Genomic DNA, 15,143 nt, shown 5'->3' on the forward strand with positions numbered 1-15,143 from the left:
TATCCCTCTCGTAATATGTAGGCCAACTTATATTTTTAGTGTCTGACTATCAAATGAATGTCTGTTTAATAAGATGCCTTGATTTTTTTTTAAACTTTGAAAATTAAAAATGTATTATTTTTAATTTGAATTTAAATAAACTCTATTGCTCTCCTTCAAGAAGAAACTGCTGAACTATGTTGCCATGTATGCATAAATTAAGCAATGCATCTGAGATAAGACCAGAAATTAAAAATAAACCGTCCATCTCTGTGGCGTTGCACCCCATCAGAAGACAGAAGAAACTGAGGATTTGGCAGATTCACTTCACCATCTTTCCTCCCTGTTTCACTTGGCCTACTAAACCTCAATACATTCTTTGAGGGCTATACTCTACTGTAAGTGCAGTATGGACATAGCCAATATTCCGTGACATTTACAAAGGAACAATGTAAAGCCAGTTTTAATTCCTAGTTCCACGTTTGATGTGGTGGTCAAAGTAACAAGACACTTTATGTACAACTCCTGCTTGCCCAATAGAAAATACTTAACTAAATTTAACTTTGCTTGTTTGAGCTACACTGAATTGTCTGGCCCCTCAACAGAAGTACATTAGCAGCCTAACATCCTTCAATGATTAAACTCCCAAATGATTCCTGCTCAATATCTAAGTTTCTTGCAGATGTTTCAGTGCCTTTAAAGCTTCATTATTAATCATGTAGGTACTTCACTGCTCGCTAATGATATGCAAACATCTATAAGGGAGTATCATTCAAGGCAGAAGTCTATAAGGGAATACCATTTTTCTGTAAGTAGGATAACAGCAGCAGTTGGCACCAAAACTTATTTTTAAGTTTTCCACATAAGTTTGTCTCTTAATATAATTTGAGTGGGAAAAAAATGTGTCCTTCAGCTACAATTTAATTTCTATTTCATATGCACTACAGGATGAGAACCACTCTCTGCCCAAATTTACAGCTACATAATACTATACAGTAATGGCATTTTTGATAAGAAAGCAGAATTTCAACTAAAAAGAGCAACTGAATTTTACCTACGGCAATTAACAGAAGGCTTTGGGTGGACATTTAAGCCGTGTGTAGAGTTGCAACTCTCCAGCGCATAAGTCCAACAAATTTATTCTGAAGATAAGCATTATGGTGTTCATAGATACTGTAATTCTGTTGTATCTATACAACATGACAATGAACGTTAAGGTTCTGTTTTTTAAATTAAGGAGGAAGTCGCTTCACTTAATTTCCAGTAGACCTTTGCCCATCTCACAGAACAAACAAAATAACCAACCAGCACACTTGCCATCATGCCCTCTCTCTTCTTGTTATCTTAGAGGAATCCAAAACCCAAACTGGATTCCATTCCTACTAGGAACTGTTTATTGAAGAAAAAGGGGGAACTTTTCTTTTTATAATGTAAGATTGTGGATGTTCAACTAAACAACTTTTTAATGAAAATGTCTAGTTGACAAAGAAAAAAAAATTGTAAAATGTTCAAAGTATGTGGAAATACTGGAGTTTTTAAAATTCTTTTTCATTCATGAGAAGATATCAAGACTTACTAGTCTTGCACAAGTCTGCATTTGCCATGGAATTTTGATAATGCAAAAAAAACATTTTTCCACAAGGGAAAAAAAACCCTGTTTTCTACCCAGGTCAAATTTTTGTAGCACCCATTACCACAGTAGTTGAGCTGAATGGGTAATTCATAATTGCAGTGTTAGATCCATGAAAGACTTCATAGAGAATTCTGTTCTTCATCCTTCTGAGCTCTAGGAAAATCTGGTAGAGCATATTTGTGGTTGTTTGATTTTTTTTTAAATTAACCTCTGCAGTTATGCTAACTAGAACCTTATCCTAAAGGAAGTTCTTACAGATTTCCCTAAAAGTAAATGAGATTAATTCTTGTCAAGAATTTCATTCCTTATTTACCAGAGGGTTGGTTTGTTTTGATTACAAATCTCACAACAAAAACTTTTACCAAACTGAAGGAGAAGAAACTGTTTTTGATATTGCTGCTACCCGCTCATACAAGATTAGCAAAGAATCCGGCAACACTTAGAAACTTTGGATTTCATCACAGACATTGTTTTGAGAAATTGATAGGCTCTGCATAAAAAGATATGAACGATAAGATATTCTTGTTGTAATTTTTGTATAGGTAGTTAAGGACACAGAATCTGGGAAGTCTAATACTTACTTTTCCAATAAGCAATAGTCTAATAATTCCTTCAGAAAACTAGCAAAGGTTTTCATCCAGAGGTCTGTAGACAACTGGGAGTCCTTTATTCCTTCTCTCTCAGACCATGTGAATGCATACAATGAATTCTGTTTCTTTGTTATGTGGTGTTAGTAACCTGCATAAACTAACGCAGCTAGTGTAGGGATGGTAGTAGTATTAAGCTAGTCTTTGCAACTGAGGCAAGGCAAGATATCTTTTTCAAGATCAGATTACTGATTTTGGTAGCTGCATTGGCTGTTTAGCTTGCATTTATCAAAAGATCTCAAGGCTCTTATATTTTGCTAACTTGCTTGTTCTTGTTACAGAAAAAAGTGCTGATAGAAATGGGTTCTATACATCTTCAGCTGTGAGATGGCCTTGTTGGTCTTGTTTGGCAGTCTCCCCTTTGTTACTACAACAGAGTTGGGAGCATGGATCTTTGAGTTCCTTTTATATCCTGATATCCCTGTTCTCCAAATTTCAAAACCCTATCAATAGAATTCAATATTTATTTATGTTCAAGAAATTTGTCAGGATATATGCGTGAAAGATCCAAGATACCACTACAGTGAACTTGAGTAGTGCACACACGCATGTGAGCTGGTAGACATTTAAGTTTGTGTACACACACACACACCTTAAATGGATGCTTGTTAACAAGGTAGAAGAGGTACTCTGATGATGCTCAACAGGTTTGTTCACTAACCATTTTGGAAGAACTAACATGAAGATGTCAGTTAAATGAAAGCCTCTAGATCAAAGTTCCCAAACTTTTTCTTATTGCATGCCCCCTTCCAGATTTACCAGTTGCCCCGGTATCCCTACCAGGATATGTTTTCTATTTTAACACCTTAAATGCCAATTATTATTACAATGAAAATTAAACCCACCATTACACAATTTCTCTTGTGTATCCCGCCTCCCCCCCCCAAGATGTCATGCGTACTAGGGGTGTGCGAAACAGGCTCTATTTGATTCAGATTCAACCCAAATCAGGGATTAGATTCATCGATTCGGATCAGTGTCCCTGATTCGATTTGGCCAAATCCAAATCTGAAGATTTGATGCCTATTCAGAGAATTAGTGATTCGGCCACAGAAAGAACTTTAAACGTTTTTTCTACATACCTCAAAATACCAGGCACGGCTTGTGAATGCTGTGATGCTGGGACGGAGGGAGCATCCCACAGGAACACGGGGACCCCCCTCGCATGCTTGGCAGTAAACCTGGAAGTGGATTGGAAGTACCTCTGGTCCACTTCTGGGTCTGCCGGGGAGTGTGCACGGTCTCCAGCAGACCCGGAAGTGGGCTGGAAGTGCTTCTGGTCCACTTCCAGGTCTGCTACTGAATGCGCTGGGGAGCCCCCCATGATCCTGTGGGATGCTCCATCCATCCCAGCATTGCAGCATTCATGCGCTGCCTACCTTGAGGTATGTAGAAAAAATATTTAAAGCTGTGTTTATGTCCAAATCACCAAATCTCTCTGAATCAATCCGGAGGGTTCCGATTCAATTCAGAGAGATTAAAGGGTCTTCTGATTCTATCTGGCGATTCAGCCACAGAATCAGGCCGAATCTCCTCCAAATCAAGTCAGGGACCGAAGCTTCGCGCAGCCCTAATGCATACCCCCAGAGGTACATGTACCACTGTTTGGGAATCCCTGCTCTAGATAAAACAGGAGCAATCTGGGTTGTGGATGGAGCTATTAGGGTTCAGGGCCAATCAATCCAAAAATGGTTTTTGGCACGTCGGTCTTCTGAGTTCCCTCTTGACATGTCAAGATAGTAACTCTGAGTATGGCATGAAACAGCTCATCACCAATCACATTCAGGATAACTAACTTGGAAGGCAAGATAAGTGTATTATATTTGGTATTTACTATCATCTCAAAACATACGGGAATTGTCAATTAATTTTAAACAGATATCTCAAGAGTTCTACTCTGAAAATTGGGGGGTAAAAAGATCTGCTCTCGGTTTGTTCAGATATATACTTGCTGCTGCTTTCTCCACACTAATCCTGAAAACACAATACAGTAGTAGGATGATCAAAAGCTTTCCCCTCCCCCCCACCGCCACATTCATCATAAAGAAAAATGAAACTCATAGAAAGCCATGGGCTTAACCAGGTAAGCTACAGCAAGATTTTGCCTAAAGAAACTTTATGGCAGGTGCTGATAACTATAACTAACTAGAAATTAAGCCACTTGACTACCAGAACTCACACTGAATTTGCAGGTATGGTAATTAGAAAAACTCTCTAAGCAGGGCCAAAAAACCCATATGACCTCAAATACCTTCCTAGTTATTTTTTAGAGTAGAAATATACTTTCAGAGAGCAGAATTGCACTCTTGCTAAATCGTGGGGCTTCTAGGACTTCTTCATTCATTGCTCCTCCCTGAAGTTTAAAGTTCCAATTTACTTCCACAATTCTGCCTTCATGAGGTTTACAGAATTAATTTAATTAACCCTACAGAAATTTCAGGGACATCACACAGATTTCAAAAAGTACTGTCAATCACTACTGAATATTTAACGTTAGAGTTACTGTCAGTCACACATTAACTCAGGAGTTGGCAACTTATAGCCATCGAATCTATGGAGCCAGGCAACACATGCAGGGCTTTCTTGGCGGGTGCTTTCCCTGTGCTACCCTGGGGGCAGTCACAGTGAGTTGCTAGTGCCCACCCACCTTCAATCCTGGGTGGGTCATTCCAGCCTACACCTGTAAAAAGGTGCACTAACTAGTCTGCACTAACTGGTCCACATTTACAATGATATTGTACGGCCAAAAGAAGCTCCAAAACAACTTAAGTACACCGAGAGTGTTATTTTACCAAACGTCTCAAATCAGTCACAGAGGCTGCATGCACATGAGCAGGGACTTTTGTCTCCCCAGGGACAAGCAGCAGTGGCACACATTGTGCTGCTGCTGCTACTAGTCCCCAGGGAATGCCTGTGTCATGTGCCCTCTGGCTCATGGCAGGTCATGCTGGGTGGGGATAGGGGAGGCTGGGCCCAGCAACTATGCTGGCCGCAGCCTTACCTGCAGTCCCAGGGGCTCAGGGAGATGCAGCTGCAGTGCTCCTGCAGCTGGAAGTCTGGCCAGCAGTTGGAGTATGGCCCCGGCAGGCCAGGCTCTGGTTTTGGGCAGCACACGCTGCCGCCACATCCACCACCGTGCTTTTTTAAGGCATGGGGTTTTGTTTTTTGCCCCGGGATTTCCTGTAGTCAAACCAGCACCCCGCCCCCCGGGCAAGGTAGCAGCCTGGGAAATGCCTGTATGTGCAGTGTATGGCACTATAGATGGGTCAGTGGCACCACATACTGCACATCTATGCTCATCTGGACACAGCCAAAGGATTTAAATTATGAACTTTTTGTTCTTGTGCCTTCTCTGATAAATGATTAAAAAAAAAAAAGAGTATTTTGTGGCATGCTGGTGGTCAAGTGGAAATCCGATTTTCTGCCAGACTAGAGATAAGAGATAACAATATCTAAGGTCCTCAGCCTGACAAACACTGCTCACTCTCTGAGGATGGAAAGCTTAGCTTTGTCTTTTACGGTGTGTATAGAAGTACTCCATGCATGCTTTATAGCGCTGTAATTTTATAGTGCTATAAAAAAAGTGCTTTAAATTATAGCACTCTTTAACATGACTGAGGTGCAGCGTTTGGTGGGGGGGAAGCCTCTGAGCATCCCTGCACATACCAGGCACTCCACAGCCTCCTGTTTGACCAGGAATAGACCAGCATACAGTTATTTAAAGTGCCGTAGGTTGCTAGGGTGCTGTAAAATACAGCACTTCGATGACCTCATTTAACAAGGGTTAATTAAAGCACTGTATCCATTTTTAAGTACTGTAAAGCCATGCACTTCTGTTAAGTCATGGCATTGAAGCACTTTAAATGGTGAAAAAAAAGCAACTTCTGTATACACCCTTAGTAACTCATCTGTCCAATATCCATAGTATCTAGCTGTACTCTGCTACACAGAGGGTCATCATTAGGGATCCTAGTTTTCTCCATTAAAAAATCCAAAATTCTCTAATAAAACCCCCAAATTCTCTAATTAAAATCCCCAGATCTGTGTTTTTCCACAATTAAAATGAAATGCCACTAAAATACACACACACACACTTTGGCATTTGATTTTGGTTTCTTTATCATGGAAAACAAGAGCTACCTCTGCCTCCTTCAATCACAAGGATGTGGGTCCAGCTGTGGCTTTTTTGTGGTGTTGAGCAGCTCTGATATGCCGCTGCCCTGCCCCTGCCCGTGCCACTGCCCCTCACGCCCATGCCACAGCCCCTCTAGCCCTTCTGGTGCCCCTCACTCCTGACCCACAGTCCCATGCCCTCTTCCAGCCCTATTGGTGCCCCGCACTCCTAACCCGCAGCCTCTGCACCCTCCCCCCACTTCCCAAACAGCCACTTGCAGGCTAGAAATCTGCCAGTCTACAAGGGGAAACCTATCGTTTCCCACTTCAAAGGGGAAAATCTGTGCATCTCCACTTAAGGAGAAAATTGTGTTTTTCTACAGGAAATGGAAAACCCAGACCCCTGGTCATTGTGAGTTAAGGCACATGAGGTGAGTAAGAGTAAATAATTCAATGCAACTATTAATTCTAATACTCCTATTATCAGTGATGCTAAGAAAATGGCAAGGTGTTTCTATACTATCTGCATTTTACCAAATAGGGTATACACCAGTAATGCAAACAGATTGCTGAATGTCTGATCATATTAACCAGCTGAAAAGGAAAAGGAAAACCTGAAGTCAAAAGCCTATTTACTTAGAAATTAGAGATATCCATTGTTTTCATTATTGAATTAGACAATAAATGAAATATGAACTTTGAACTGAAGATAACACAAGGCAGAAAAGGTGAACTATTTTTTTTTAATATTAAAAGAAATTAAATTTGAGAGAGAAACAAGTTTATACCCACAATTAAAAAAACATTTTAAAAAAAGCATATTTACAAAAAAAAAAAAAATCAGTACAAGGAATGTTTTTGCAAAGTCTCACTGATATTTTTGCTTTGTTTTGTTTTGGTGTGGTCTTAAATACTTTCCTTAAAAGTACTGCAAATTTCAGTCATTGTGGCATCAGGAAAGTAGAAATGGAAGAGAAAATGAAATGGACTAGTCTGCTTTCAACATACAGGTATTAATGGCATTATTTAATTTTCAAATGAAGTTCTGCCTTTCAAACCTAAGAATTCCTTTAACACTGAAGCACAAGAAAAACAAATTTGATCAACTGTAACTAGACTGCTTGACTGTAAGCAGTGACCTTAGTAAGGTCAGTTAAGCTGTAAATTAATCTAAAAAAATATAACAATGAATACAAAATCCTCATTATAGTACAAATATCTACATACTGACTTGAGTGTCATTTTGCTTTGGCCATGACATTCATGAAGCCACACTTTGTTATGTGTTAGTCAAATTTAATGAACTTGAAGCTTTTCAAGAATACCAATTAACTTTAAGGGTTATGGTGCCAACGTAGGAGTCTATTGTTAACCGTCCTCTTATTTAGCAAGCTTTCTAAATGCAGTATTGTATTCAGTACAGAACTACCACAATTTCAACTTAAATTCAGAAAAATTGTAAACAGGCCTCTCACATAAATGTGACCCACAGCCCTCACACTCAATTTTGCCTACACCATGTGCACATCTCCAAGAGCTAAGACTGCTAGAAAAAGAAAGAACTCGCATAAATCGTTTTTTTGCAAACTACTTCTCCCTACCACAAACATGTTCAATTGTGCAAAACATTCTTACGAGGGAGACTTAAGTTTCATTATTGCATAACCCTGGCTCCTGTGAAATGAAAAGCTAATCTATTAAGTAAAATAAGAACAGCACTGAAAACACTCTCTTACCATTCTGATTGGGTTCTGTTGGCTCTGACACTTTTCTGAATGGTACAACAACTGCATCTCCTGGCACTCTGGGACTTTCCACGAACTTGGGCTTCCTGATCGGACCTGTAGTGGGAAAGGTCTGAGTGTGTCTAATTTTTTCCAGATGGAATACAAATTTCAGAATGTACAATGTGTATCCTCAGAGATCTAAGCAGACCTACAGGACAAGCCACCCCTCACCCCTTCCTCCCTCCCCAAATACACACAGCTAGCTACTACAGTACAGACCAGTGAACTTCTGTACTTCCACTCTTGCAGACTCTTGTATGAAAGAAAAGCTCTTTAGTCAGGCTCACTTTCTGGAATGAAAACAAAAGCAATTTGTTTGCTACGACGATCCTGAAGCAGGCTCCAGCATATGTAAAATGAGTGACATAGACAAGTTCAAACCCAGACAGCTTTCAGTCGGCATCCTCTATTCAGAGCTTTTATTTTCCATCTCAGTATGAAAGATAACCTTGCTACCGAATATCAAAAGGCTGGAGACAAGTATTGCAAGTAGAGAGCTTGCAACATTAACATCCTAAATACTTCAATCCAGAGATTTAGTAAATTACTGGGTATGTTATCCAATGAATGACGCACACTGATTGCAAGGGAAGGGGAGGAGGGCAAGGGGAAAAGAAAAATATCTTCTTGGCGATTAACTGTTTGTGCTTTCATAAAGACAGGCATGAGCTAAGAATGCTGTTAATTTAATGTCAAAATGTACCAGGTATTTAACCCACCTTTTACTAAGAGAAGAAACTTAGAATGAGTTTTTAAATTTAACTGATTTCTAAAGCACTCTCACTTATGACTTTCAGTTTTATGCTTTGTTTAAGTATTCATTATAGTGTTCTTTACCACGTGTGGTTTAGCAACAACTACAGGAAACATTACATGCACAATAGAATTTCTGGTCAGCAAAATACGAAAGCACAATGAGAACAATGCTGCCCTCTAAGGGTAAACTAGAAGCAGAATACAAGTAACTTCAAAACTAGCAGATACCCAGGTTGTAGTTGTATTGGTCTACAGACAAAAGGAAACAGAACTCGTGACAGAGGTGATACCTTTTATCAGACCAACTAGATATTTGCAAAAAAAAAAAAAAAAAAAGTCTTTATTTGCAAGCTTTCAGGCTCATATGCTCTTTTTCAGGCACAGGAGAAAGCAAAGATTGTAAAACTTCTCTTAGGTGGAAATGAAAATTCATATTTCACAGGAAAGCTGAAGCTGTTGTAAGATCTCCTGGTTGGAATAGTTCGTTTTGTGAAAATTAGGCTCAGATAAAAGTTGGAACAGTCTATCTTGAAGCTGTCCGGTGGCAATCGGGATGTAGAATTATGTTTCCTTCTGGTTATGATGTTTCATATTTTGCAGGAGAGTGGGGAGATGGAATGTTTTCCTGGCAGGAATTTCTTTTGTGTGAATGTGCCCGAAAGCTTGCAAATAAACATTATTTTTTGCACATATCTAGTAGGTCTATAAAAGATATCACCTCTGCCACACGTTCTGATTCCTTCATAACTAGCATACATGCACTACACAAGGCATCTCATCCTGCCACAGCAGTCAGGCAGACTTTTACATCTGGTGCATGAAGTAATGCAGGACTAGAGTTACCTATGCTCAGATCACTGAGAAACTCAATCCAAAGCAGCTTAAACTCTTAACTTGTGTTCCCACCATCATATACAGGTTTTGTGCAACTGCTCATTCATACAGCCACTTTCACTGGACAGGCACACTACTTCCCACCCCCAAATCGTTTGAATAAATTTTCTATGGATTTGGGGTCGAGCAGGGTGCTCTCCTGTTTCAGCCAGAGGAGTCTGGAATTGCATAGCCAGTTCCTGGTCCTAAGAAAGCACAATAAATAGAGCTGGCTGCCTGGATGGATCCATTCTTCATTTATGACAACCAACATGGGGCATCTTCCCTTCCTTCTTGACACAACTCTGATAACTTAAATAGACACAATGTCACATCCCCAGCGATCCCAGAAGCTGAGAAGGAATCTTCCTTACATGGAAGGCTGGCCAAGGTGAAGCAGCTGTATGATTTAACTACTATTTTTTAAACATCTATATTAGATGACAATATCAAAAGCAAATAAAGAAACCTCCCCTTTCTGAACAGCACACTGATTTTTAAACAATGGTTACATTCCACAAAGAGATAAAGCAACATTGAAGGGGCCAAATCAAACACTTTAAAGTAAGGAACTGCCAGAATTAAGCTGGAAATCCTTCATTTCAAATCCACGTACTTACAGATTGTGATAACAACATGATTGTTTGTCATTTTTACCACAAGATCACTATCTCGCTGCACTCAAGGCTGCAATGATTCAAATGTGACCTATACTCTCAACACAGGGTAATTAATATCCTTTACCCTGAACAATCAAGTCCTCTCTCTCTCAAATTGGGAATGCAAAATTAACATATATTTTTTACCTTAGTGCCCAATGTGTAAAATGGAAACATCATCATGTTTTAACCAATGGGTATATTGTGAAGATAGCCAACAGCTACGAAATAGTCAGATTTGTATGAATTAGCGCATTACTGAGAACAACCGAGAAATGCCCATAAGTAAACAAACACTTCTGCCCTCAGACCAAAGTGTTGGCTTAGTAAAACAAGCTTAATTTCTGCCCTGCCCTCCTGGCATTCCTGTTTCTTCCCCAGCCCTGGCTCTGTTTGCTCCTTACCTACCTAGTCCTCAGTCTCTATCCCACAGGCTTCTTATCTGATCTCTCTGTCCTGATCTCAGTACTTGGTCTGATCTCTCTGTCCAGGCTTCCTGTCCAAGACCAAATCTTTCCTCTTTCCCGCACTGTGTCCCAGTCTTCACCCAACCTGTCCCAGTTTTCCCCTCCAAACTCCTTATCAGTTCTCTCCTCCCTCCCACACAGTCCTAGCCTTCCTTACTGTGCTTCACATCCCCAATCTCACTCTCTACCGAGCCTTCTTCTTTCTGGCTACTTGCTTCCATTTTCTCTCTCCATGGGTGCTTATCTCTTTAAACTCTTTGGTGAAATGGCCCCACTTCTTCTCCCACCACCCACCTCCTTGCCAGACCAACTCTTTCACATCTTCCCTCCTATCACTCCCAATTCCAGTTTCTCTGTATATAACAAGTTTCAGATTTCCCTCTCTACCTCTCCATCCCCAACTCTCAACTCACCACCCAAATATTCCAAACTATGATCCTATGACTCCCAATCCCCATTCCTCTGTCTAGCCAGAAGGAAGCATATCTCTGAGAAACAGCCCTGACAGATTTCAAGCCCTTACTCTACTGCTTTTTAAAGTGACTGCCAGAAAAACCTTAAATAAGAAAAAGCAAGGTCTGACCTTGGAAACTGCTGAGCCCAATTTACGTAAAATTTACCAAAAAAAAAAAAAAAAATTCAGTCTGAGCAAATACCCAGCATGGAAAACTTCAACCAAAAGGAGTTAAATTCTGACAACATTTTAAGTAACTGAAAATAGAATCCTGAAATGGAAAGCATCAGACAACTTTAACAGACTATGTTACCCTTACCTGTACCACATCTTTTGCATGTAAATTTTGGGATGGGGAGATTATAGTCAATACTCTGCCATATTTACTCACACTGGCTGCTTGCAGGTGTTAAAAAGCAAACAAACAAACAAACAAACAAACCCCCAAACCCTAAAATGTGCTTTGCCAGAATAATTAGCACATTACTGCAAAACGGCTCCACAGCATCTCTATAGATCAGGCACTTCAGTGGAGCTTTTTGGCACTTTTATCTAATAGCTGATTCAATCAGCTACTAGATAAAAACACCAAGAAAGCCCCACTAAAACGCCCAATCTATTAGACAGTAGAGCCAGGTTCAACTAATGCACTGCCTCTTTTGGGCACATGATGGGCTTAGCATGGGAGCACACAGAATTTAAAGTAAAGCACCATTTTTTAAGATTTATTTATTTTTAATGTCTATAAGCAGCCACCAAGTAGCACTCCAAACTTAGGCACTATTCATAAGAAAAGTTCACAGATTTGGGCCCTAGAGTCCAATATCCTTAGGTCAGGAAAAATTTTCCTGGCTTTTCAGAGAATGTCAAAATTACATTTAAGCAAAAATCACTTCTCCACACCTTAATCTTAAGTTTATCAATTTTTAGGACAGCAACTTTTACCAATTATATATCTTGTACATTGGTTATCCTTGTTCCTAACAAGCAAGAGTATATGACAGATGTACGGTTGTATAACTGTTCCTCCTTTCAACGATTCCATTCACAACAGGGGTAGGCAACCCCTGGCCCATGTGCCAGAGCGTGGCACACAGAGATTTTGCTTGGCACTTGCGCCTTGGGGAGGGGCCAGGGCTGTGCTGCCACAACAAGGTTCAGGCATCTCACGGCTCCCTGCCATTCACCCTTGGCATGCCAACAGCTTACAAGTCGAGGTGTTTTTGGCACTCTGCCCAAAAACATTGCCAACTCCCGATTTAGGATGTTTTTCAGAATCTCTTTCACTGACGTTGGACAAGCCAAAATATTTAAACAGGATGATTACTCTGCGAGACACTTGTGAACACATAATAAAGCAAACAACATGATATCGTTTCCAGGCACCTAGTGAATTGTTCACTGCTATTTGTTGTAAATGAATGAAGAATACTCTTTGTTTCCCTCCATAATGCAAGCTAGTCAGGTTCTTCCACATTTACATAAATGTGTTTTTCCAATATATTTTTTATGTATATAATGCTATTTCTATCCACCAAGCCACCACTCTTGCTCTTCATTTATATCTTTCCTGAATAGTCATTGCTTCTGCAGTGCCCACAAGGCAGGGGGCAAGGGGGAAGAAGGAGAATGGGTTGTGGCAAAAAAGAAGGAGACGCCAACCGCAATAAAAAAAAAAAAATCAAAACCTTTCTACTTTTCTAGCATATGCTGATTAAGTCATTATCAGTTAGGCTACAAGGTTAGTGGAACATGAACCATGACATAATGTATATACAGTGCCTAGCACCATGGGATCCTTATTCTAAAGGTCTGGATAACTAACGTAACACAAATATTATTAAAACACTGACAATTATTTAGCAAAAAAATGCATACTTTAACTTGGAGGTCTTTATATTCCAAAATGCATCATTAAGATTTGCTTCTAATAGGCCAAAGTTAAAGCCTTAATTACAAAGCAAAAAATATATATGCACCACACATCCATAGCGAAATATCGATGTACATTTTAAGTATTTATCTGGAGATGAACTGCTCCCAAATTTGATTCCTGAACGCGTCTCTTATTAAAATTTAAAATTTTCCTACCTTTATCAAGAAATATATATTTCAAAATTGGTATGTTAGTAAGTAAAACTTTCTACTCTTTAAAAGGGAGCACATATAGATACTTATAAAGTATCATAAGCCTCACCACATGACGACATGTGTCCTAAATTGTTATGAATATTAGCTAATGAACTTACTGCCGCAACCAATTAAAAACAAATCCAAGATTATTGGTGTTTCCCAAGAACTGGCAAAAGTAGTACATATCAGCATTTGTCAATGGCTACCACGTAGCAGCACCTAAGATTATTTTTCCCTGCTATACTTGATTAGAAGATACCTGCAGCATTTGCCTAGCAAATTTTGACATAAGCATGGGTAAATAGTTTGTGTACACACACACTTTTTTTTTTTTTTTAAAACAGCAGCTACTGCAAGTTTCAAAAGAAAAATAAAAAAAGATACTCCTACCACTCTCTCTTCCATAAATCTAACTTTTACCTCTAGTATTTAACAGAATACCAAAAAAAGAACACCACACTATTCAACAATCTGAATTAAAATTTCAAATATAAATAACATATGCACGTGCCCTATTCCTATTAACAATCCTAGCCCTACCCAATAAGAGAAGCAAGAGCAATAAGCAGCATGGGGTTATTATGGAGGGATGACATGACTCAAATTTCCTACAATCAAGGTGGACTACGGATCAGCGATTTTCAACCAGGGCCGTGGCACTCTGGGTACTATGAGATCCTTTGAAAGGCACCACAGGTTGCAAGGAGGTACATATGTTTGGCCCTGCCCAACCACTCCTCCTCCCCCACCCATCACTGCCCAGCCCGTGTGCAAGGAAGTGAGCACATGCTTGCCCCTGTCTGGCCTTTCCTCCTCTCTCATTCCCCTAGCTCCTACAAGGAGGCAAATACTGTAATAAATACTTTGTTTTTTGAGATGCGGCTCCATTTATTTCACAAAAGCTTTGAACAGTGCCTTGAGTTGAAAAAGGTTGAGAACCAATGCTGTAGATATTTCTGATAGGTTACAGCATGGAGACAAAGGCATGGTAATTTGGGGGATTTTTTTTTTTTTTTTTTAGTTCCACTGATGACAAGAAGAACCAAGTACAACCCACAAACCTGAGTACAACCAATAAGATTCTGGATGCCCACTGTGCAGATACATAAAAGCACAAACTGCCTTTAGTTTCTCCCTGGGCTTGTGGCACATGATTGAGAAGGAACAGAGCTGCAGTGCTAGAGAGGATATGTGCAGACAAGGTTCCTTGGGTGAATTTGATATCTTTTATTAGACCAACCCAAATAGTTGGAGAATAGTTATTAAGCAAGCTTTCGGGTTCAAAAACCCTTCATCAGGCTAAGGAAGCTGCAGCAGTTGGTGTGTGCTCTTCCTGGATGGAATGAAAAGTAAAGAAGCCAGGGGCTGGGCTGGGCGGGGGAGTCAGTTGCCAGGCAGATTATAATGTATCAAAAATCCAGTGTCTATGTTTAGTCCCTGATCTCTAGTATCCAGCAGGTTGATGAAATGGAGCTCACAGGCTCGTCTCTGGGAAGTGTTGTGCAAGTTTCCCTTGAGGATCAGGGCTGAGAGATTGGAGAGAGAGTGGCCCTCCTGTGAGAAATGTGCCCCCACCGGTAATTGGGTATTTCTGTCTTTGATAGATTTCCGGTGTGCGTTCATTCTGGTGAGCAGTTGTTGT

General features: G+C 40.0%; 1 protein-coding gene across 6 annotated transcripts in view; it reads right to left on the reverse strand.

Annotated features, from left to right (window-relative positions):
- TANC1 (tetratricopeptide repeat, ankyrin repeat and coiled-coil containing 1) overlaps nucleotides 1-15,143 on the reverse strand; it is a 203,663-nt gene that overhangs the window by 85,030 nt on the left and 103,490 nt on the right. For 5 of the 6 annotated variants that reach the window (XM_019480246.2, XM_059727357.1, XM_059727358.1 and 2 more), the window contains exon 4: nucleotides 8,109-8,213. The exons of the other annotated variant lie outside the window; for it this stretch is intronic. In XM_019480246.2, coding sequence (XP_019335791.1) covers nucleotides 8,109-8,213 — 105 coding nt within the window. The remainder of the gene's footprint in view (nucleotides 1-8,108; nucleotides 8,214-15,143) is intronic. 6 annotated transcript variants of the gene reach the window in all.

Source organism: Alligator mississippiensis, chromosome 4 (genome assembly GCF_030867095.1).
Source record: "Alligator mississippiensis isolate rAllMis1 chromosome 4, rAllMis1, whole genome shotgun sequence".
Classification (NCBI taxonomy): domain Eukaryota; kingdom Metazoa; phylum Chordata; order Crocodylia; family Alligatoridae; genus Alligator; species Alligator mississippiensis.